This window comes from Lonchura striata, chromosome 23 (assembly GCF_050655825.1).
Source record: "Lonchura striata isolate lonStrDom1 chromosome 23, ASM5065582v1, whole genome shotgun sequence".
Taxonomy (NCBI): domain Eukaryota; kingdom Metazoa; phylum Chordata; class Aves; order Passeriformes; family Estrildidae; genus Lonchura; species Lonchura striata.
In genome coordinates this window covers 5237851-5262795 of record NC_140725.1, presented here as the reverse complement: position 1 = coordinate 5262795, position 24945 = coordinate 5237851, and the positions used below count along the sequence as shown (strand labels likewise).

The following is a 24945-nucleotide window of genomic DNA, read 5'->3' as shown; positions in this document are numbered from 1 at the left end:
GGGAAGAAGCAGAATCTTGAGGAGAACCAAAGCACCCTCAATATCTGGGACTCCTCCTCTTCCTGGTGTCTCCTTGCTGCACTCTGAAGGGAGGAAAACTACACCCCATGCTCTGCTTTGATGCCACACTGCCTAAAATTGCTTTGCAAAGCCCAATTTTTGTTGCACTTTCCAGGCTGATAAATCCTCTGAGCACAGCTGTTTCAAACCCAAAGCTCTTGCCTGGCTTTAAAAGGTGTTTTGGGTGATTACAAAAATAGCACAACCCATTTAGCCCTTCGTGTCTGCTCAATAAAAGTCATTCCAGACCCACTACACCTTTTATGCTGTAACGTCTCCTGCTTCCCCACTTCTGACTGGCATTCAAAGCCCTGGACCCTGATAGTTCCTTTCTCTTGGTGTTTGATTTTTTTAAAAACCTTGTGTATTTGAACACACTCCCCAGAGTGAGTCTTTTGAAAATAATCTGTATAAAAGCAAAGCCCTTTTTAAATGGCAGAACAAAACACTCATAAAAGTTCATAAATAGCTTGCTATTTAAATCTCATAAAAGCAGCCCAGTTAATTACTTCAGTTTGGATGTTTCCTGTAAATTGGGCACTGTACCCAAGGTCAGTAATCAAGGAAGAGGGTTTTTCTGCAAATGCTACAAAAACCCTACTGATGTCCTCGCACGCAAGATGTCTGGATAATTTGCCTCAAAACCAGTTGGCTTTAATTGCATAGCTGTAACAGTTTTGACAGTGAAACTTGATCACATATACATATATATATATATATATATATATGTATGTATGTATATAAAATGTACATATGTATAGTGAAAATACGACAAACCCTGGATGCGGGAAGAAATGATGATGTCTGCTCCAGATCAGAAGGTTGAAGGATAGCTTTATTAAAATATATTTATTAATATACATTTAAAGAGAGACTATCCTATTCTACATACTTACTTCTTACTTACCCATCTTATTGACTCAAACTCGTGACTCTGCTGAGAGTCCAACCCAGCTGGATCCATTGGTCACTGACCCCAAACAACTTCACCAGAATCCACCCCAGCCATCCCTGCAGGTGAACAATCTCCACACCACATTGCACATGGGGAGAACAAAGGAGCAGAGATAAAGATTGTTTTCTCTTCTCCTCCCTGTGCTTCTCCTGGGAGACAGAATTCTGTCTGTCTGTCCAGAGAATGTGCCTGTCACACATATGGATACATAAAATGGGTTCTTTCCTCTCTTGCCTCTCCCCTCCTTCCCCTGTCCCACCCAGGCTCGGAGCTGATGCCCAAAGCCCTGTCGACACGGATCATTGGTGGCATATGGTGGTTCTTCACCCTCATTATCATCTCGTCCTACACGGCCAACCTGGCGGCCTTCCTGACGGTGGAGAGGATGGAATCCCCCATCGACTCGGCAGATGACTTGGCAAAGCAGACAAAAATAGAGTATGGAGCAGTGAAGGATGGAGCTACCATGACCTTCTTCAAGGTGAGACCAGGCAGAGGCTTTCTACCTTCCAGGCAGAGATGCCAACGGGAGCCAGGACAAAGACAAGATCCAAAGACAAAAATCCTCCCAAGCCGCCCCTGCTGCTCCTTCTTTCAGCTTCTTTCAGTCTCACATCTTGCCCAGACTGAGACTGTCACTCACCTGAGTCCCACCAAGGTTAAATCCCCCTCCCTGTAGTTAACTGAAGTCACAGATACAAAATTAAACTGATTTTACATTTTTGCAGGCTCTACCCAATATTGGCTCAGACACCCAAAAATGTAGCATGTGCCCAAGTGCAGCTCGTATTAAAGCCCTGCAGAAAAACCTTTCTTTCCCTAAAGCCCCTTCCCAATTTCCACATCTGACCCATCCTGCTTCTTCCTTGCCTCTGCCAGCACAGCCCCATGGAGCCCCCAGGCTGATCCTGCCAGCCTTCAGGGACAGAGGAGAGCCCAAATGAAGCCCACAGCTGGACAGATGCTGCAAAGTGCCCTCCCTGACCTGTATTTTTTACAGCTGAAATATCTTTCTTGTCCTTCAGGTATTCATATCAATGTAATCCAGTTTTATTAACCTCTGAGATTCAGGGCAAGGTAATACTACCAGTGCATCACAATCCAATTGCATTAATTTCATCTATTTAAAGCATAATTAAATTCAGAAGTCAGTCAGATTCCACCATAGCCTCAAAAATAGAAAGAAACTGAGAGATGTAAAATGACCTTTAAAACCACTGCTGGCCTGTAAAAACCCAGTCTGAAAAGAGAGAGAATAAAGGGATAGAAATGAGGGGTGATTAAGGAATTATCACCCTGGCAAGGAAAGAGGCCCAAAGGAAGATCCCAGGCTTTGGCTCAGGAGTGGGAGCTGGCTCCCCCACACCTCCGCCTCCTTCCCCCTCCACCACCCTAATGCAGAAGAAAATACATGTGACTAGCACAGTTCAGGCTTTACCAAGCACTTTGTGCCTGGTGCTGCAAGAATTGAGCAGGCACGGGGTGATGGCAGCTTGATGAGGCCTCCGTGGTTTAATTGGCAAGACTCATTAAAGGAAGACAATATGCTGGATCTGAATAATAGAGGGAGCATTGTTCCCATGCCACTTCTCCTGGCTCTGATCTGGCTGAGAATCACAGAATCACAGAATCACAGAATAATGAGGTTGGAAGAGACCTCCAAGATCATCAAGTCCAACCCATGCCCTAACACCACAACTAGACTATAGCACCAAGTGCCAAGTCCAGTCTTTTTTTAAACATATCCAGAGATGGTGATTCCACCACCTCCCCAGGAAGACAATTCCAGTATTTTATTATTCTTTCAGTGAAAATTTTTTTCCTAATATCCAACCTAAACCTTCCCTGATGTAGCTTGAGACTGTTTCCTCTGGTTTTGCCAGTTGCTGCCTGGTGGGAGAGATCAACAAGATCTCTTGAGAGAAGCCACTCTCCTCCCTGGATCTGTGTCCTGACTCTGACAGGCAGCAGCAGAGGTTCATAAAGAGACACAGAGGGGGTGGTTTGAGCTCTAACAATTTTAGGAATGCCCAGTTTGCCTCCTGCCATGGAGCTGGTCCGTGCAGTTCTGTCCATGGCACAGGCAGATGTGTAGTTTTGTCTTCCAAAGCCATATAACCCTGGAAGAGGCAGTAGGGAAAGGCAGACTGGAACTGTGTGCTTTAACTGCACTTTCCAGTACGAGTTTTATATGGGAATAAAAGGAAACTGTCTCTTTTAACAATCATCAGGACACAGCATATTTATTGCTTCATATCATTATCCATCAGAATCATACTTCAGGCTTCTAACGGCCTTGGCATGGTTTATTGATGCAGCGTATTTTCCTTTTCCTTTTTATTATCGCTGTTGTATGGAGATGAATTCTCAGGGATGTCCCTCCTGACAAGCATTTCCATTACTGGAGCAGTGGGAGCTCCCACGTGGGATGCTCTGCTCACTTGTCCTCCCTGTGCAGAGGGACATGGGAGAGAAGGGGTTTCTCCCTTTTCCAACAAGGTCTTTGTTCTCAGCTGGGTAATTCCTGTGGTGGTGTTGGTTCAGCTGCTCTGTCAGTGCCCCGTGTCACAGCACGGAGCTCCAGGTGTCAGCTGAGGATCCACCCTCCCTCAGATGGGTGGCACTGCAAGAACAGCACCTGGCTTCCCTCCCTCCCTCTGCCCTCTCCAGCAGAGACAGCCTCCACCATCCAGGGCTCCTGAAGCACTCCTGCACATCCAGAGCACTCCAGCAGCTCTGAACACACTGTCACTGCTGGGACAAAAGGCTGATGGCAGCACACCAATGAGGATCTCACCTGCTCAGTGGATTACCTATATATTTAGTATATTTAGCTATATTTGGCCCAGATTTCTGCCTGGCTCTTTGTGTGGCTGCTCCCCAAATTCCTTCCCCTCACAGCAGGGTCTCGCTCCTTCATTTCTCCCTGTTAAATCAGCTGCAAGCTGCACACACCACCCTGAGCACCCCTGGGCCCTGCAGCCCCTCTGTCAGAGCCCATCCTGGTCCACGCTGGATCCCAGGGGGAGAGCACCACCCTGATCTTGGTGCACAACGGGAGGAAGAGGAAGGTGGACACCTTGCATGCTGTTCCATGAGATGGTTCCCAAAGCACTGACCTGTGCTCAGGCTTGTGCAGAGCTCACCAGGGACACTGCAGAAGGTCCCAATGGAACCAAGACACCTCTGGGACAGCCTCACAGCGAGGGATGCTGCTCCCACAGAATTTGGCCCCATGCAGCCAAGCAAGCCAAGAGAGGGAAGAAGAAAGAGCTTTACCCAACCATATTGGCACATTTTGACTTCATTAAAAGAAGTTTTGAGAAGCTGTTTACTCCCTGGCAATGCAGATTGAGTTACAGGAATAAACATGGATCAATTAATTGAGGAACAGCATCTAGAGTTCATTATAACTCATAAATCCTTCCCATCCTTCAGAGGATGCTGCCTCTCTGAATGGAAGGCCAGGTCTCATGTGCAGTTTGGAGTCTGGCTGTGAGTGTGTGTGTATGTGTGTACACAGATACCCACACAGAAATGTTAAATCCTCAAGACTAAGTATCTTCAGTCGGTGGAAATCAATTTATTTTTTCATACAGGCTGGAATTGAAAATCTTAAGCCTGAAAGTTCCTTTCTTGCCAATTTGGCTGATAAAAAAGCGTATATGTCTTGGCAAGATGCCTCGTAGGGGCTCCTCTAAACGATTCCATTAATTGATTTGGGTGACTGGCCCTGCAGAACTGCTTATTAAAGGTGGCTTCTGAGCTGTGACTCTGAAGAATGAACTCGGAGGCGTTCTCGGCGCCGCTGCGATCGCTGCCTTCGGAGGGGCTGGCACTCTGCTTTCACACACACATCTCATTTAGCACTAACACGGGCTGATTAAGATGCAGAGCAACAGCAGATCAGATTCTGGTGTTATTTATCCTGAATAAATCAAGGAGAAGCTCCACTCGTGTGAGCAGGAGTGAGACTCGACCCCGCCGTGGGAGCCACGGCTGCAGCACCAGCCCTTGGTAATTAGCAATATCTCCATCATTCCCAACATCTCGGGGCTCCTGACACAGGAACTTCTCTGCCAGGAAGAAGCCAGTGTCAGATCATTTATCTTAATGCTTCAGAGCACCCAAGCAGCTCCTCCTCATCTGCCTTTGGCAGCAAAGTTGTCACTGAGGGGGACTCCAGAGGATGTGAGGGCACAGAAGGGTCCCTCTACCCACAGCCAACTGAGCTGTGCTTCTTTTAAGAAGCCCATAAAAGTAAATGGTGAATCTCTTGAGAAGAAATTAGCACCCAGCCACAGCACAGCAGCTACCAGATCAGTCCACTAAGTAAGCCCAGTTTTTAAAGTGAAACTCTGGTAAAATCAGGGGTCCAGAAAAATAATATGTACACACAAATAAAGAAAGCATTAAAAACATGATCAAAATAAATGCAATTTAAGGCATTCTTTATTACTAAATTACTACCAAGATGGCTGACAACACCCAAATTCCCATTAATAAGCAATGCTTTTGCAGTTTGGCCACAGTATTTGAGAGGAGGAAGGGGAGAAATGAACTTTTCCTTCAACTACAAAACATATTCTGTGGCTCAATTGGGTGTGAGCTGGAGCAGGGACACTCCTGCCCTCGCTGCTCCTGCAATTTGGGATTGATGCCCAACATCTCTCTCATGGCTGCTTCTGGGTCTGTACTAAACCATCAACCTGTAAGGGCTGTGCTGGAAATTACAGCTGGGGAATTTTCCTTTGGAAAATAGTTTTCTCATCAGGTTTTAGAGCTGACCAGACCAGGGCTGGGTGTGAGCTGCCCTGGCTGCACCAGTACCCTGCCCTTCCTCCCGGAGGGATCCCCCAGCTCCCCTTCCCTGCTGGGTCTCAGCCCTGAGCTGGATCTCTGAGGTCTGAGCCCTGAGCTGGATCTCTGATGTCTGAGCCCTGATCTGGATCTCTGAGGTCTCAGCCCTGATCTGGATCTCTGAGGTCTCAGCCCTGAGCTGGATCTCTGAGGTCTCAGCCCTGAGCTGGATCTCTGATGTCTGAGCCCTGATCTGGATCTCTGAGGTCTCAGCCCTGAGCTGGATCTCTGAGGTCTCAGCCCTGAGCTGGATCTCTGTCCCAGCTCTCTTTAGGCACAGGTGGACAGTGACAGCAGCCCCATCCTCCTGGCCAGCCCTTTCCCAGCTGTGCCCCAGCTGGAGGAGTGCTCGACCCCTGGCAGGGCAGGAGCAGTGTCAAAGCAGCACATCCAGAACTGACAAATCTGGGCTCTTCCTGGCATCCCAAACACAATTAAGTCCTTTCAAGCTGGGCAGGAGGAGTGATTTAAGAGAAGAAGAGAAAAGTGGTTTTTCTTTTCCAAGGAACCCCGTCTCGTGTAATTTCAGTTGCCTGAAGAGGTCCAGTGCCTCATGCAAGTCCCATTTGCTTCACTAAATGCAGCCTATTGATTTTTTGCCAGTTTATTTTGCTCTGTGCTCTAAACTGGGAGAACACTGATGTTAAAAGCTCTGTGTCAACACTCAAGGAGCATTAAATGCAGAAAGAGGAGAGAGGGAGAGCCAAGGAACCCAGAGGCCTCTGATGTGAACTATATAAATGTTAAACAAGTCCTTATCAGCCAGCTGAGCACACGATTCATTTCAATTACCCATTGTAATGTACAGATATTTAATAATCCTTTTGGAGGCTACATTTCTTGCTGCTCTTTGAGGTTTGATAGATGCCACAAATCTACCTTACAGGCACTGGTCCAGATTTTCAAGTGAGGGAGATTATCCTGCCTCTTGAATGAAGTTTGCTCCAGCACATCCACTGCTGAGCATTCATCAAGTGGATTATAACGAGCACGAGCATTAATGGAGAAGAAATGAATCCCCGGGTATTTCAGAAGGGAGAAAGGGCCCACAGGGTTAAAGGCAGAGGAACAGCCTTTGTTTGAACAGCACTGCACTACCCAGCTTTGGGGGGATGAGCTTTTGTTTAACTTTTGCTAAACACGCTGGAATAAAGGAGGTGGATGGGCAAAGCATTTGGAATACGAAGCATTACAAGGGACTTTCAGCTAGCTCACCATTATTTATTATGGTTTTATCAGAAGAACCTAAGCTGGCACGTTGTGGGTGATACTGAAAAAATGATGGGGAGCTGTGGCAGCAGCAGTTGGGCTGGGCTTGGGCTCCATCTCCTGCTTTCTCATGGAAGGACAGAGACCTGTGGAGAGATAAACGAGGGCTGAAATCACAGCTCTGCGGCAGTGGCTCCTCGTGCAGCAGCTGCTGAGAGGCCACCCTTGTTCCTGACACAGCACAGGGACTTATCTGCTCTCTGACTTATCAGCCAGCTCCAGGCTCGCTGAGGAGCACACTGGAGGAAGAGGTTTGGCTGGCTAAGCTGCCTCTTATGAAATAAGAAGGCAAAAAACAGATGTAGGAAAAACAAGAAATGGGGCAGGAAAGAAGATCGGTGCATAAAGGAGCTGGCAGCAGTGGGAACACCAGCCTCAATATCCAGGTGTTGTGCCAGGGTGGGTCTGAGGGAGAAGCACTGACCCACGGGAGCACTGGGACCAGCAAAGGGGCAAGAAGACACTGCTCTGCCTGTCTGGGAAATCTTCCTAAATTAAAGCCAGTTCTGACCAGCAGTCTGGTCTAGTGGAAGGGTCCCTGCCCATGGTGGGGCAGGGGGAACAGCATGAGCTTCAAGGTCTTTCCCAACCCAAACCATTCTGGGATTTTGAGATTCTGTGACTTTCGTTATGACTGACAGAGACGACTCAGAAGGTGCTCGTAGATAAATGGTACTTTTCAAATGTTATGGCAAGACGTAAAATAACCATATTTCTTCTCACTCAACACATTTTCTAGAAGAAAAAAAAAAAACATTCACATGAATAGCAAGCTAGAAAACATATTCCTTCCTTTGCAACAGAATGTCTGCTGATAGTGAGAGAATATCCATGTTTATTTTTAGCCGTAAGACAATCTTCTTGAATATCTCTGTGCTTCTGTTTACGTGGGTACGTTAAATCTGTTTGGCAGTTGCACATATCTCAGAGGAGACTCGTTTCCTTGCCATGCTTGAGGAAAGACAAAAATATCATAGAGTGTGTGTAGAGAAAACCATGTCCTCCAAAACTCTCTGTTCTTTCAGCATGCAGAAACATTACAAGGTAAACAAATCCTGGTTGGGAAGTGAACACATTTGAGCAGATCTTAAAATGGTCTGGGAGTCGAGGGGGCCTGCAGGGCTTTGGGCAGGTTCATTCTACCTCAGGACCTGAAGCACATGGACAGAGGGGTGTTTGCTGCAACCCTTGTCTCTCTTTAAGGCAACATAAATACAAACAATCTTGAGCAGTGAAGGCATTTAAGACAAAGTCTAATTCATGGTTGCTTCATTGTGTGATCTGTTCTCAACTATTATTATTGTTATTTACTGAAAAGATAGCAGCTTTCAGCAAATAGAGAATTAATTTTATTTTGGGGCTGAAGGGGTGTCATTTTTCCAGAAATCCAAAATCTCCACGTTTGAAAAAATGTGGGCTTTCATGAGCAGCAAACCCACAGCACTGGTTAAGAACAACGAGGAGGGGATCCAGTGAATGCTGGCAACATAAATCCAAACAATCTTGAGCAGTGAAGGCATTTAAGACAAAGTCTAATTCATGGTTGCTTCATTGTGTGATCTGTTCTCAACTATTATTATTATTGTCATTTACTGAAAAGATAGCAGCTTTCAGCAAATAGAGAATTCATCTTCTTTTGGGGCTGGGGTGGGTATCATTCTTCCAGAAATCCAAAATCTCCACGTTTGAAAAAATGTGGGCTTTCATGAGCAGCAAACCCACAGCGCTGGTTAAGAACAACGAGGAGGGGATCCAGCGAACGCTGACGGCCGATTACGCGCTGCTGATGGAGTCCACCACCATCGAGTACATCACCCAGAGGAACTGCAACCTCACCCAGATCGGGGGGCTCATCGACACCAAAGGCTACGGCATCGGGACACCCATGGGTAAGTGACAGTCCTGGGGGGCTGCTCACCACAAAAACAAAGAGGTGATTAAGATAATCCACTCCCAGCAGCGAATTTCCAAATACCAAACTGTCTGCCTGTTGAAGAGAGGTCTGAACTGTGCTGCTTACCACAGACACCTTCCCTGCTTGGTGGGATTTTTGCCCCACTTTCCCTCTGTGTGTAACAGTGTCCCCACCCCCAGGGTCACCGTACAGGGACAAGATCACCATCGCCATCCTGCAGCTCCAGGAGGAGGACAAGCTCCACGTCATGAAGGAGAAGTGGTGGCGGGGGAATGGCTGCCCTGAGGACGAGAACAAGGAGGCCAGTGCTCTGGGCATCCAGAACATCGGGGGGATCTTCATTGTCCTGGCAGCAGGCCTGGTGCTGTCCGTCTTCGTGGCCATGGTGGAGTTCATCTACAAGCTGCGCAAAACGGCGGAGCGCGAGCAGGTACTGACTGACTCCCTCTGATTCTCTGCCTGCCCTTAGCCCAGCCCTGGAGGGCTTTGCACGCTGACCCCAGAGACAAGCAGGGAGGGGGCAGAGGGATCCAGCTGGCACCCCTAAAGTGCCATCCCCAGGGGCTCACTGGTGTCCCTCTGACAGCCTCCACTCGGGGGAAAGTCACGTCTGATCAGAGTTGTCTGCAGCAGCCACACCAGGGTACATTGGTAGGGTAGTTTAGAACAAGCTGACAAATAAATCATTAACGTATAGACAAAACTCCCTAGGAGGGGCCTTTCTCAGCTGTTACATCCTCTTGAAATCACCTTGCATGTTCCAGGTGTGACCATCCATGCCTTCTCCCCAGTCCCATTCAAAGAGGAACAAGTCAGGGCTCACCAGGAAGCCTCACACTGTCTTATCAACTCTGCCACACTCACAGACGCAGCCCATCAGTGGCTGATCAGTGTTCAGGAAACAACAGAACTGCTTTTATGTCCTTCCTCTGCCGTGGGTGTCCTGGTGCAGTAAGTGGAACGTGCACTTTTGTGCATGACCAGAAATCAAAGCGAGCTGCCCTCATGAAGGACTAGACAGAGAAAGGAAAGCTGCCCAGCAGCGGGAGGGTCAGACTTGTCTGAGCCCCTGGCAGGGATCACACAGCACCAGACCTCCGGCAGCTGCCTCCAGCTCTGCCTTTGTGCAGGAGTGAGTGTGTCACAGGCACAGTCCTTGCCAAGGGAGAGGGGTCAGCCAGGTGCCCACACAGCCCCAGAGAGCACAGCAAATGCCTGAACAGCCCTAAACCTTGTCCTCACCCTCCACTGAGCCCTGCCAGCCCCTGCTCCACCCAGGGTAGCAGAACACTGCAGCAGTAACGGAGCGTTTTGTCCCCTGATGCCTTGGAGTGGCTCCCTAGAACACAGGCTAGGCAAGATCAGGAGAATAAAAGTGGGGATTTATAGAAGGCCTTCAACAGATACACCTTGGGCACTCAGAAGCCTCCAAGGGGCTACACACACAAGATGGACAGTGGCCATGAGTTTTTCAGGCAAATATAAGCTTGGTCCATTTACATATCAGGGGTTAATCCCCCAATTACAGCTTCAGGTAATGAAGTCATTTACTCAAGTTTGCTCCCTCCCAACTCACTTTTGTTTATATTTTTTGGGACCTCAGACAGTGAGGTGCCCTTGATTCCCAAGTCTAGAGAGGAATTGTTTTAACTGAATAAAACAGGAGAACAGTGGCTGACAGGCTATGGAGCTTAACACACTAACAAACTGCAGGATTACAAATAAATGAGAAATATAAGAGCTGAAATGCTAAGGCCTCATCCCCGCTGTCCCCAGCGCTCCTTCTGCAGCGCCATGGCCGACGAGATCCGGCTGTCGCTCACCTGCCAGCGCCGGGTCAAGCACAAGCCCCAGCCCCCCGTGATGGTGAAGACGGACGCCGTGATCAACATGCACACCTTCAACGACCGACGGCTGCCCGGCAAGGACAACATGACCTGCAACACCGGATTGGCACCTGTGTTTCCCTAGGGAATGGCAGTGGGGGGGTGGGAGGGAAGGAATTGCGGCAGACACGGCTGGATGCACCTTTAACTAGGGAAGGATGGATTAAAAAATGAGAAAAAAAAAAAAGAAAAGAAAAAACCCGCCTGGTTTGTTCATTTCAAGAACAAGGCCTTTGCAACCCAGCTGCATCCATCACCGCAGAGGAGCCAGAACTTCCAAGCACGGACAGTAACGCGGGTCTTGGGGCTTTTTGCGTTTGTTTTGTTACTTTTCATTCCTTTTTTTTTTTAATGCTTCAATCCTCCAGGCCTCGTGGAGTCCAACCACCACCCAGGAGTCTGATGTTTACACACTGCAAACACACAGAGGTGAAGCAGAACCGAGCCAACCCCGAGCGGGTGAGGAGGAGCCCCGAGCGTGGCTCCATCAGCACGGCAATAAACAGGAACACTCGGTCAGGTGTGAGCACCTGCTCCACACCGACACACGCAGCACATTTTGGATTCACTGTCCAGGAAAGGGAGAGGCACCTGGGGAGCACCAGGGTGGTCGAGGCTGTGCCTGCCCTGGCGCAGCTGGCGGTGGCCCTCAGCTCGCGGCTGTGCTGGCCGCAGCCACCCGGAGTGGGACAGCCACATGGGAGCGTGGTGGCAGAAGGTGACACTCGTTCCTCAGCAGATCCAGGGCAGCCAGCTGGCAAGGGGAAGGTGAGCCTGAAATGTGCCCAAGCTCCGGGCCAGGGAGGGCACAGCGTGGCACTCACAGGACCTTCTGCACCTCCGAGTGACAGCACCCACAGTCCCCGTGCCAGCCCAGCCCAGGGTGACACCATGATCTCCTGACACCGTGATCTCCAGGTCCTCAGCTCTCTCTGCTCTTCCTGCACAGCTCACTCTCTCCTGCAGAGAAGCATGGAAGCAACCACGTCCACAGGCTCCAGCAGCGGGAGGAGCAGAGCTGCTTTCAGGAGCCAAAAGTACCAATTTCCATGAAATTCAGCAGTGCTGAACTGCAGCTCCCCACTGGGAGGGGACTGTGGGCCTGGTTTAGGACTAAGTGCTCTCCATGGCATCAAGGACCTGAAAGATGAATCTCAGCCAGGGCTGACCTGGGAGAAGCAGAGCCGAGCCTGGGATCCCTCCTGCTCTGACCACGAACTGCCACCCCTCAGGCAGCCTCTCCATGGGATTTAAGCAAACACACACTAAAATGTTTCTAGGAAATCTTCCATGAATTGTCTTCTTATTTTCAGGTTGCTTAACCCAGAAGGTTGGTCCTGCAGATGAATTTAGGCAGAATTACCAAAGACCCCTCTGCTGGCCTAAGGTAACACTCAAGTTACTTCCCTCAGCTCCATCCCTGCCAGGGGACCCACAGTCTTCATTCACAAAATTAAACAAATGGAAATTTCTCTGCCCACCGTAACCCAGAATGTCACACATGTGATGCAAAGGTGCTCAGAAGCTCTGGTTTTAACCACTGGTGGTGCAGGAAACAGCAACACCCTTCCCCTGCAGGGGTAAGAGGGACAGTGACCCTGCAGGACCTCACCTGTGTGGAGGGCAGGTGGGGCAAGGATGGAGCAGCCACTGCTGCACCCAGCTCTGGGCCATGGGTGCTGCGGGTGCTGAGGCCACCACAGCCCTCCCGAGCTACACAGCCACTCCGGAAAGTTCATCCTGGCCCAAAGGAGCAAACCTGACTGCAGCTGATTTGGGATTTTTACCCCGTGCTCAGTCAGGAGGGTTGCCTCGAGCTGAGCAGAATTAGCAGATTAGCTCAAGGGGGAAGAGCTGCTCCCCCACCCCATCATGGAACACAGTTTGTACTTATTTCGCTTTTTCCGTGATGTAAAGAAACGACAGAGTGACCCCAAGCAAAACCAGGTGATTTGTCATATTTTGATTCAAGTAAAGATATGCAAAGAATTTACATTCATTTTCACCTTTTCACAAAAACTGTGAAAAATTAGGGATGAAAGTTGCCAATGCAATGGGCGTCATATTCTTAATAATTTGCTGCACAAATACCTTGAGCAGAGGACAAACTGAAGTGTGGGGCAGCTTCCCAAAGCTAATGACATGCTTTCTGTATTCCTTTGCAAATCCTTAGGCTTGTCAGAGTAGTGGATTTTATGTTTTCCTTGCGGATTTCTAAGCTCTAAAAAAAAAAAGCAGAGATGCAAACAAAGCCTGAAACTGGCTTTAAATGTCCAGAGAGTAAAATACCCCAGAAATCAGCATTCATTTTGCTTCTTGGCAGATTTTTTAAAAAATAAATAAATATTGCTAATACCACAAACCCCATTTATTTATTGACACCAGCCTGATTTGATTTTACTCACAAATGTGACAGGCGAGCATCTGGAATTACTGGTGTACTGCCAGCCAGATCAAACCCTGCAGATGAACCTTTTCCTTCCATCCCTACACCCCTAAACCAGCCACGAACTGCAGCCAAATTCCTGCATCGACATGATGGCTTGGTGTTGAAGTTTTGATCACTGGAAGGCTTGATATCCAACAAGGGAATGTTCTGCAGCGCCCAAAAAATGCAGAGGAGGTGCTGGGACCCCAGCCTGGTGCAGACCCTTCCCCCTGGCCCTGTTCACTGTGACCTGAGGGGACGTGCAGGAGTTCAGCCCCAGCCTTCCTGCGGGATCAGGGGCAGCTCAGCCAGGAGAGCTCCGAGCCTCTCCTGTGTGCTCCTGGTGCCCAAAGCCATGTGTGCTCATGCCAGAGGAGGAGCAGCCAGCCCAGGGCCTCACAGCCACGTTTGGGAGGCTTGAGAAGGGACAGAGTTGATGACAAAGCCTCAAAGCCTTCTGTGAGTACATCCATGACCTGGCTGGGATAGTGACAACTCACGTCTGAAATCATCCGACTTCCAACGCTGTTCCTTTCTTCACTTGGGCAGAGGGACTGGAAACTGAGGAGGAAATACAGAAAAAGCAGGTTTGGGTTATTAAACTGTATTAAAACTGTTGTCACCTCGGCTCACCATCCCCTTATCACTTGCTTTTTCCCTCCAACTCTCCCGTGAGACAGAGCAGGGACAGCCAGCTGCTTCCCTGGGGTGGATTTTCCATTTGGAGTCAACCAACAGCACGTGTCAGGTGTGATGTGGAGGGGACAGACCCACAGAGAGATGGAATATGCAAAGGGGAGCCAGCTCCAGCTCTGGGCACCCACTGCTCCACCCCGGCGCTGGCAGCAGGACTCGGCTGGGTGCCAGCCCTGAGGCTCTCCAGGGAGGTCACAGCAAAGGGACATGGTGGGTGCTGGTGGCTTCACCCAGTGTTCACCCAGCACCCAGTGACCGTGGGGTACCACAGTCCCCAGAGTGCTCGGGGCTGGCAGGGCACGGGTTATTCCCAGGCACTGGCATCATGAGCCCTCTGCTCTGTACCTTACTTTGACATGTTTCTCAAAAAAAAAAATAAAAAAAGAAAAAATAAATAAAAGAAAAAAAGAAAAAAAAAAACCAGAAAAGAGTGGGAAAAAGGAAAAAATAGTCTCCGTGACATTCAGGGGATTTTCCTTTGTGGACATGCAGAATTTCTATGAATATAGTTTTTTGTAAACATTTTGTAACAATTTTGGTTTCATAGTAACTGTGTTACTTGCTGATCATTCTAGGCTGATGTAAATACAATTTCCAAAAAATAAAAAAAAAAAAGAAAAAATTCTGATTATTTTCCTTTTTAAGACACTGTGATATATCAAAGTGCACAGTTTGCTGTATGAAGTAATATGGTTTTAAATTTTAAATAAATAATTTCTAGAAAATAATTATGTTTATGCCTGTTTATACCCAACATCTCCCTTCCTTCTTGCTCAGATTCTGCCCCAAACTCCTACTGTTTAACAACATCCCAACTTTATTACCCATAAAGCCAGTGATGGTAAAACCAGTTCCCAGCTGAACCCAAACACGTGGGAAATGCTGCTGGTGCTGCTCACCAAGGGGGCTGTGGCACATTTGGGGTAGTGGTGATGATTTCAGGAGAGGAAGGAAAGATCCCAATTTTGGCCAAAGGGAGGGAAGAGACAATGAGGCTCAGCCAGGGCAGTTCTCCCTGTCCTCACAGCTTAATATCAGACAGGTAATTAAGCCTGGATATTCCATGAAGAGCCATCAAATGCAGGCAAACCCCATGGGAAGAAATGACGATGTCTGACTCAACTCAGAAGGCTGAATTATTTCTTTATTATAACTATGCTAAAATACATCAATAGACTAAATAAAAGGAGGATACTAAAACTACATACTACTTTCTCTGACTCTAATGCAACTTATGACCCTCTCTGAGAGTCCAGCCCCAGGTGGGTTGGATTGGACTGGATTGGATTGGATTGGATTGGCCACCAGGCTCAAACAATCCTCACCAGAATCCAACCCAGCACTCACCCCAGGTAAACAATTTTCCAAACACATTCCACGTTGGAAAAACAAGGAGCAGAAATAGAAATTGTTTTCTCTTTCATTTCTCTCTGTGCACCTCTATGAAAATCCTGAGAGGGAGAGAAATGTGCTTGCCACAGTTTACCTGGAGGCTGCCTCAGCTTTTCATCACAGAGAGGTGCCGGAGCCCCGACAAGGCCACGAGGTTCATAAAGGCTCTGTTTGCCTCTTCCCTTCCATGTAAGTCAAAAATCTTATTAGCCCGATGAAAGCTGGGAGCACCCTAAAGGCCAGCGTTTCTTTTATTAGCCTAAATCTTTATGGCTCTGCTTTGTTATGTGGAGGCAGGGAGGAAACCTCTGCGGTTTCTGGGATGGGAGCAGCCAGAGCAGTTGGGGCTGTGCCCTTCCTGCAGAGATAAAAAACCCCAAAAGGGGAGGCACAGCCCTGGGAGCAGCTCTGGGCTTCAATGGCACAGCCCACCCTGTACAATGAGAAATAAAGAAAATCCTTTCCCATTTTAAGTATTTTTAAGGGTCACCCTCAAAAATCTTTCACATCTGTATTCACTTGAGCCCCTAGAAAAGCAAAGCTTTGATGCTGGTGCTGAGGGGGATCAGCAGAGCCAAGCCCAGCCTCGCTTTTATGCTCTGAACCCTGATCAATATGCAAAGAACATAGCAAAAAAAAAAAAAAAATAAAATAAAAAGAGGGAGAAAAAAAGGTAAAAGCAACGGATGCCTTTGCAAAGCTGCTTCTGCATCACTTAGCATGAGAGACCTTCTCAGGGAACAAAATCCCTCCCCACGTGGGCGCTCCCAGCTGCGAGGACAGCAGGGCAGGACGGGGCAGCATCGGCTGACCCCCATGACAAACCCCCGGCTGCGCCAGGAATACCAGGAATTGTCAACATAAATCGTTATCAGCATTAACGCCAGGCAGCAATTAACCTTGTCAGTCAGCAGCTCACCCTTTACCGACTGTGACCCACCGCCTGGAAGCTGCCAATCACCTCAGAATGAATAATGAATGAGACAACAGATTTCACTCATAAAACAGCAGTTCCCTTCCCTTTAAGCACCAATTAATCCCTCTGGGCAAAATATGGAGAAAATCAGGAAATGGTGAGAGGTGTCTGCCCACCCTCCCATCTCCAGTCCCAGCCATGCGCCTTCAGACATTTTAGATTTTCAGATCTGCAGAGAATAATTTTTAACCTGGATTTCTTCCAGCAAAATCCCATTTCAAAGCAGTAATTGTACATCTGCGAGCAGGTGTTTTGCTGACCCTGGATGTCAGTGCTCTGATACATCCCCGTGCCCTCTCACAAGCAGCTGACATGGCCACCACGACCCCTCTGTGCACTCTTGCTCTCTGTGAGCACCAAGTCCTTCCTTCTCCCCAAATCAAGCCACTGACAAAATCTCTGCCACTCGGGGAGGACTCAGGCAAGTTTGGACCTGAATGTTTTCACAAGTAAAATACACTTTTATTTCCTTAATGGAAATCTGGGGATGGAACAGAGGGAATGATGGCAGAAGGAAATCCATTGTCTCCTCTAGTGCCTGCCAGAGTGGGTTGGGCAGGACAGCCCCTGCATGGTATAAAAGCTGTGTTTGTATCACTATTGCAAAGCCCAAACAACCATAGAAACGGGGAGCAGCACCTACGTGTAATAACTTTCTATAATAACACTCTTGTCTGTCCAGCATCAGGATCTTCCTGAGATTTTCACACGTGGCATTATCTCATTCCTGCCCAGCTTACTGAGCATGACAGGTTGATCCCAGCTCGTGCCACCTCCATATCTGTCTCCACAGATGAGAAATTAGAGTGCCTGTAGCACAGCCAGGAGTTGAGGAGCCTCCTCCAGAGACCCCTCCTTCATTCCCCCATTCCAGAGTGGGAGCAGGGTCAGCTGGGCCCTGCAGAACTGGGGTGATGCCAATGAGAAGTGGAGCCAGCAGAAAAAGAAACCTGCCCTGAGCCTCCAGGCACACAGCCTGGATCCAAACTGGATCGTGACATTTGGAAGAACTTGGTGACATTTCCCGTCAAGAATTTCTGTGCAACTTCAGCATCTGATATTTTCCACCAGAAACTGAACCATGGGGCTGGAGCTGTGCACTGGTTTTAGGTTTTTAGCTAGAAAAAAACAGAGCCTCTGGTTTAGACAAAGCAGAAAACACCATAAGACTGAAAGACTTTATCCCACACAGTGGGGCAAGGAAAGGAAGGAGAGCAGGACCTGGTCCATCAGGAGAGATCCCCATCAGCTCAGGACTGTGCTGGGAGCACCCCAGGGATGCAGCTGCACTGGGTGACAGGGACAGGCTCCCTGTGGGCTCTGCACGCCCCAGGGGCTGCTTCTCCACCAGAGCTGGACAGCACCAGCAGCTCCATACACATGGTCCTTGTAATGAGCAGGGTCTGTGCCTTTATTAATGTCCAGCTCTTTATTAAAAAGATCAGCTGGGCAGGGGGCTCAACACGGAGCTCACCCCTGCTGTTGTAGCTTTTCCCCGGTAGCCAAAGGGGGAGAAGGCTGCAGAGTCTGTCCCTGCAGTCTCCGTGGCACGCTGGTAGCTGGAGGTGAAGAGGTGTCCAGTCTGTATCTGAAGCAGCCAGAGGTGCAGAGGTGTCCAGTCTGTATCTGCAGTCCCAATCAGCAGACCGTCCTCTCTCCTTCCCTCCTGGCACACTGGTAGCCAAAGGATGAGGGGATGTGCAGAGATGTGCAGAGCCTGCTGCTGAGGTCCAGCAGCAGCTATCCCTCTCCTTCCCTCCTGGTAACACCAGGAATGTTTTTCTTTGCTCCTGCTTCCCACAGCCCCGTCCAGTCTGGTCCCCTGTAGGCTATGGTGGCAGGTCAAACACAGACCAGGGATGTGGTTCCCTTTTCCCCAACCAGCGCACCCATCCAGCCCCCTCCACTGTGCCCCTCTTTTTCATTTTGGGGTGTTTTCATCCCCAAAACCCCCTCCCATGATTCCACTGGTCTCCCTATTTTGCATCCCAGTCCTAGAATGGTAGTGAGGGTGTGGGTGTAGGTGATTCCCAGGAGCAATCAGCTAATGAACATTTCAATGTCAGTACTTAGTTCGAACCAAGTGTCCCAGCCAGGCCGTTTTGCTCACAGGCTCCCTGTGGGCTCTGCACACCCCAGGGGCTCCTCTGCCAGAGCTGGAGAGCACCAGCAGCTCCACACAGCTCCCTGGCTTTCCTTGGGAACCCCAGACACCAAAAGCATTAAAAACACCAAAAGTGTGTCATCCTGCCCCAAACCAAGAACTGCCTTACAGTGCTCGTGGGGAGGTGGGGCAGGGCAGAGCTGCAGGGATGGGTCGGGAGCAGAGCAGGAGCAGCTCAGCCTCAGGGACATCTCAGAGCTGAGAGCTCTGAGCAATCTGAGGGGCAGACAAGGTGCTGACACCTTTTATTTTAAGTAGTATCGATGGTGCTACTTAGCACACTCTGAAAGCATCAGCTTAGTAAACAAGAGCTCTTTTGGCAGCGCTGAGGTGACATATGGGCTCTGGATATAATGTGCCTTGAAATGGTTGTCGTAAATTAGCAAAGCGACGGTGACACAGGTAACACCTCGGAGCCTGCACGGGCTGAGGGAAGGAGCAGGTCTGTAAAGATTTCTTTTCATGGGCTTGAAAGGGAGGCAGGAGGAACCAGAGCGCAATCCCCGGGAGAAGAGAAAAGGGCACCATTAGAGGAGGGAAAGGGGCACGCAGCAGAGCACAGGGTTGGAGAATCACTGCAGAAAACACAAAAACGTGCTGCAGAAAGATTTCAAGCACAGACCATTCCAGTCTCTTAGGCTTTTTACCCTTCAGCACTAGTTGTCTTATTTTCATCCTCCCCTGCTGCCCAGAATCTCGCTCCCTGTTCTCCATGCATGCTGTGTGCTCACATAATGGCTTTTTTTTCCATTAATGTGTTTATCTTGCTCCCTGTACTTTGTTGGATGCACCATTTGCTACTTCTTTATAGCAAAGTGTCTGCAGCACCTCGGGAGCCAGTTTTGCTGGGGGAAGTTGAGGCTGGTACTGACACCGTGCCACTGAAGGGTCATGAACCATGGAAATTGGCATCATTTTTACAGTTCCCATAGGACAGCACGAGGAAATGTCGTTCCCTGCACTCCAGGACCTACAGCTCAAACCATCCCACCCTGGGGAGGGTAGCACTCACCTGTCCCCTCTCAGGAGCTGAAACAGGCAAGCCCTGAGCCAGGAAAAAGCCAAATGCTTTCATTTGCACAAAGGGGAAAATTTTTCACTTGGAGATGTTGTGGAAAGGGAATGAGATTTATTCCAAGTATTTCAGGAATATTGCTCTCCCTTTCTGTGGTCTTGCTAAAGCAACTCAGAAGAGACATAATTGAAGTGTTTAAGAAGCATCTGTCATTATTAAAACAAAGTTGCTTTGCAATTTTACTATTTCACTGCAGTTTCATTATCTCATGCAAATGAGCTGCTCTTCCCCTCTGTGGCGGGGCTGGAGGGAGAGGAGCCCCAGTGAGGGAATTTATTGCCAGTTCTCACTCTTGAGATTATCAATTGCAAATGAAGGAGCATAAATACATCTTCTTTAGCTGCTTATGCCACATTAAGGAATGTGCTCCAAACTAATGGCTTTGCCACTCTTGTCTCCTCAGACAGGAGCAGAGCACGGGGACACACATGACACACATGACACACATGACACACATGACACACATGACACACATGACACACATGACACACATGACACACATGACACACATGACACACATGACACACACTCCTTTGGCTCACAGCAGCGTTAGAGGGGATGGAGGAGCCGGAGGCTGCTCAGCTGGCTGTTCCTACAACACTAATCCAAATCCATCCTGCAGATCGTGCAGCTACCATAGGTAATACAAGTGGGATAGTTTGTCTTTTAGCAGGAATTCTGGTCCCCTGATCATCAGCAACATAACCACCCCTCCAACTCTGCTCACACTTCAGGCTATGGCTGTCCATACACATGTCTAATTTCCAGTTTCCCTTGCTGAACCAGAGCTTCCATGGCACAGAACTCTACTCCCAAACCTCCCTGAAGCTGTCCCTGGATGGGGAGAGACTCCCAAGCCCATGAAGCCAGCCTGTGGGGAGCTCCTGGGGCAGAAAAGGCCCTGCTCCCCTCCTGGCTGGGTCCCTGTGTGTGTGGGGCTGGCAGAGTCCAGCAGCTCTGGCCAGGACTCCTCAGATCCCCGAGCTCCAGGGATCATCACCCAGCCAGCTGCTGGGCTCAGCAGCCCTGGGGAAGCTGGAACAAAGAGGTTTGGCTGCTGCAGGCTTTGCCCCACACAAGAGCACCATCACCCACTGCATGGATCCTTCACCAGTGTCTTGGTTTGAAAAGACAGGAGTCTGTGAAGGAAGGCAGGAGCCTCCTGTGAAATGCAAAAGGTAAACCCCCTCCCTCTGAATTACCACAATTTCAAAATTAAAAGGCTCTCAGGCAAAGATATGGGAATGGGAATAACAGTTCTTTACTAGGAAAAAAAACTAAATTAAAAAAATGTAACTAGTACAAACAAAACAACTGATAGAGTCAGAACCCTGACACCCTGGGGAGTCAGGGTGTTGGTGACAGTCCAGTGAAATGGTGGCTGCTCCTCCTGGAGGGGCAGATGGAATGCTGCTGGAGCGGGGATCTGGAGAAGGGTGGAGTTTTCCCTGAAGGTCTGGGGATGGAGTAGCTGGGCCTGGTCTTCCTCTGGGGATCCAGCAGAGAAGAAGCTGCTCCTCTGGGAATCCAGCAAAGGGACTGCCAGTGTCCCAAAAATGCTGATTTTATGCAGGCAAGAATGCTTGGCTCCTCCCTCTGGGTGGAGCATCTCACCATGGGCTGATGGAACTTTCCCAGCCATGCAGGGAGTCATTAATGGCCCATTAACAGAAGATCTCTCCCTGGAGGGAGACATTGTTCTTGGGGGAGATAAGAAAACTGCCCAACCTCCAACAGATGGCAAATGGAATACATGCTGATCTTACAAGCCAGGACAACGCCAGGACAACCAGGTTCAGCGCACTTAGCCACCACCTACACTCACACCTACAAACGCTGTGTGTCACTCTCCAGCCTCGTCCAGGAGAACCAGGTGAGGAAGAGCCTCTGAGGTGTTTCACAAGCCATTAAAGGTGTTCCTGCTGCTGTCACCACAGCTCTGGCAGGGCCTGACTGCAGCAATCCCCCTGGAACACCAGCAAAGAGACAATTACTGAGTGGCCTGGCACAGATGTGCAGCAGAACCCTGTCACCAGTGCCACCAGTGTGGGTTTGGCCAGGCTGCCACCAACCAGGGTCCTCAGGTGTCAGAACTCAAAATGTCCCTCAGATATTTTTGGATGTTCCAGGTCCAGGTCAGAAGGATTTGAGACCCTGGCAGGCAGCTGGAAACAGCTGTGATTTTGGGTTTGAGCCATAGAATGATTTACCAACCTTGCAGGAAGAACAAGAAGTCACAAAAGTTTAGATATTAGAGTAGAAGTAGTCACAAAGTAGAGGGAAGAATTTTTGAGTGCTGTACAGGGGGGTTTCTGTTTTGTACATGGGGGTCAGAGGTTTTAAGATTGAGAGATTTGGGCCTGTCCTGTCCTCCCTCTTTCTCCTTCCTTACCTCCATGTTCTTGGTGATGTTGGCACTCACAGGTTGGTTTAGAGTAGAAAAGCACCATTTAATACAGGTAATAGGCATTGGGGAAAAACTGTAACCATGTAACACGTAATGTACCATATAAAAGATAGAAAAGCACCATTTAATATAGGTAATAGGCATTGGGGAAAACTGTAACCATGTAACACGTAATGTACCATATAAAAGACAGCAGCAGCCCTGGCGGGGAGAGAAGAAGCAGTCGGGGTCAGAGAGGATGTCAGGGTGTGTGTGTGCCTCTGCCTGAGCTGTGAGCAAACCACAGCAGCCCCAGAAGAAAATCTGCTGAGCCTTTCTTTGGAAGCTCGGGTTGGAGGAGACTTTTCCACCACACCCTGACCTAGGGTGAGCTCAGGCACTGAGGGGGTGCCAGGCTGTTCTTGTCCCCAGCATGGTTGGGGGGTCCCCCCACCTGCACAGGTCTCCAGCAATGCTGCAACTGCATTTTCTCCTGAGCATTTCCATCAGTGTGGCTGGTCCCGTACAGTGCAAGGCTGGCAGCCTGCACTCAGCCATCCATCAGGAGTGGGTAATTGATGCTATCAAGGGCCAGATTATCCCAATCCACACAGCTCTGGCACATCGGAATTCACTGCTCCCCTGCCAGAGGGGGAGAAAACATTATTATCTAGACAAACCCCTAATTCCAACAAATTCGATTACCCAGGCAAATGGAAATAAGACAAACAAAACCGTCTGAGGTTCTGAGGGCTGAATCACTAGTTTGTGGGCTCAGTTATTTATTTCCAGCAGGATTTACTGCACATGGTGGTCTGGGTAAGGGGCAGTTTGGACAAAGCTGACTTTGGCACCTGCTCACCCAAACATAAGCCCTAATTATCCTAAAGCCTGTGCTCCAAATGCTCCTCGGAGGACCTGTCCCTTCCAGACTGGCTACATGAGGCTTTTCCTCTCACTCTCATCTCCTCCAGTTCAGCTGTGGAGACTGGGCTGCTCTACAGGTCCAAGTGCACCAGCTGGGACCTAAAGAACTATTAAAATGATCATGAATGTTAAATACAAGATTTGGAAACCTTTTGGGTTTATTCTCACTCCTTTGAGGCTTTTTCTCCCAGGAGATGCTGATCACCAGAAAGGCCCTGTAAACAAATGCAATCCTGAATGTTTTACACCACAGCGTGATTGAGGTGAATGCTGCAGAACAGCCTCAAAATATAAAGCTGGAATTTTTATTCCCCTGAAAGTCGAGGTCTGATGAGACAGTCTGGAGCAGCTCACCGATGGACACAGGCCAGGTGACTTCTGTAGACAAGGACAAGAACTGAATTTTCAATTTTCACACCCAAGCAAGCAGTCAGGGCACTCCTATGAATTGAGCTCCCGAGCAAGGATGATGGATGAAGTAAACAACAGAGCTGTGTGGAAAGGGCAATGTTCCTGCTTGGGGAGGAATCACTTTCATTACAAACACTCCAAAGAAAATTTAAAAACAATCTCCAATTGTTTAGATTTTCTCCAAATGTAGTAGTGAGAGAAGTGCCACTTTCCCTGGCAGGGCTGTGGGGTCCCACAGCTCAGTCTCTCAATGCAATCTCCTACCCCAAAAAGACACAGATCCCACAGGAAACCGTGGAGCAGCATTCCTGCCAGCCAGCCAGGGCTCAGCACACTGCCTCTGCCCTCTGGCTTTCCCTGCACTCGCCAGTTCCATCTCCCCAGGCTCCCTGTGTGAGCTCCTGCAGTCCCAGCTATCAATCCCAGCCCTCCCAGCCTCTAAGCTGGATCATCTGGAAATGCCCAGTTTATGTTCCACATCAGGATATGCACAAAGTCCCTCCTGGGCCAGTGGCAGTGCTCTAATGATCCCATCAATAAACCAGAGCAGCTGCTCTGAAAGAATTCAGCTGTTCCAAGATAGAAAAGTTCATTAAGTTTATTGCATGAAATGCTGGACAGGGTTTAGACAGAGGATCACTGCCAGATTGTATAAGCTCCCAAAGACATGCCAAATGAAGGAAGTGGAGCAGGACAGGGAGTTTAAAACCATCATTATCCCCACAGGGAAGGGAACATCCATTTACCTCCAGTTGCTACCAAGAAGCAACAAGTTTGATGAGATTTGTGGGGCCAGTGCTGCTATTCTTTGGCTGGGTTAGGAGAATGGAGCTTTGAGAGGAGAAGGGCTGGAGTAAAGACTTCTTAAAAGGTCACCTGTGTGAGCAAAGGGAGCCCAGAGAGCAGCCCCACAGGGACCATGGATCTGAAAGTGTTCCGGGAGAAATTTGGAACCTGGAGTTAATTTGGCATATGACATAAAAATACACGAAGTAAAGCAGGACTAGAAAACCAACATACAGTTACCTCGTACCACGGGGATATCAATTAATTACTGACTGCTTTGGTAACTGGGAAGTTTGAAATGTGGTGATTTAACAAGCCACACAAAAGTCTTAAATGCTCTCAAGGCGTCAATGAGGGAAAGTTCTACTTCATCTGCTCATAAACATGAGAAACCATACAGAGGATTAATTAGCAGCAATTAGGAATTAATGAGTTCCTCTGCTAATGCTTCAGGAAAGGAACACGTGCATTTAAAGGATCTCAGCCCATAGCTGGGACGGAGTGGAACAGCCCAAACCACTGTCCCAGGAATAATTCCCATGATCTGCATCAGTGCCTCAATCCTTCAGCAGAGCAGTGAAGCAGGAGACACGCTGAGAGATGCTCCATTAAATAAAAAACAAGTGGAAAACCCAGTGGGAAAAGTTGATACACATTCCAAGGTTGGAGACAGAGCCCAGCACGGAGCTGATCCAACAGTGGGGAGTACCCAGACACCCCAAAATGAATCTGGCCTGGAGCAGGAGCCCAGCATTGCTG

The 24945-nt window shown here is 48.8% G+C and overlaps 1 protein-coding gene across 2 annotated transcripts in view; it reads left to right on the top strand.

Annotated features, from left to right (window-relative positions):
- The window catches only part of GRIK3 (glutamate ionotropic receptor kainate type subunit 3), a 125839-nt gene extending 111042 nt beyond the window's left edge, over window positions 1-14797 (top strand). The window contains exons 13-16 of one of the 2 annotated variants that reach the window (XM_085559977.1): window positions 1279-1496; window positions 8811-9033; window positions 9239-9489; window positions 11314-14797. In XM_085559977.1, the coding sequence (XP_085416103.1) occupies window positions 1279-1496; window positions 8811-9033; window positions 9239-9489; window positions 11314-11667 (1046 nt within the window). In that variant the 3' untranslated portion in view covers window positions 11668-14797. Of the gene's footprint in view, window positions 1-1278; window positions 1497-8810; window positions 9034-9238; window positions 9490-10835 lie in introns of both variants that reach the window. The other variant, XM_021554851.4, reaches the window with a different exon arrangement.
- The last annotated feature ends 10148 nt before the right edge of the window (window positions 14798-24945 follow it).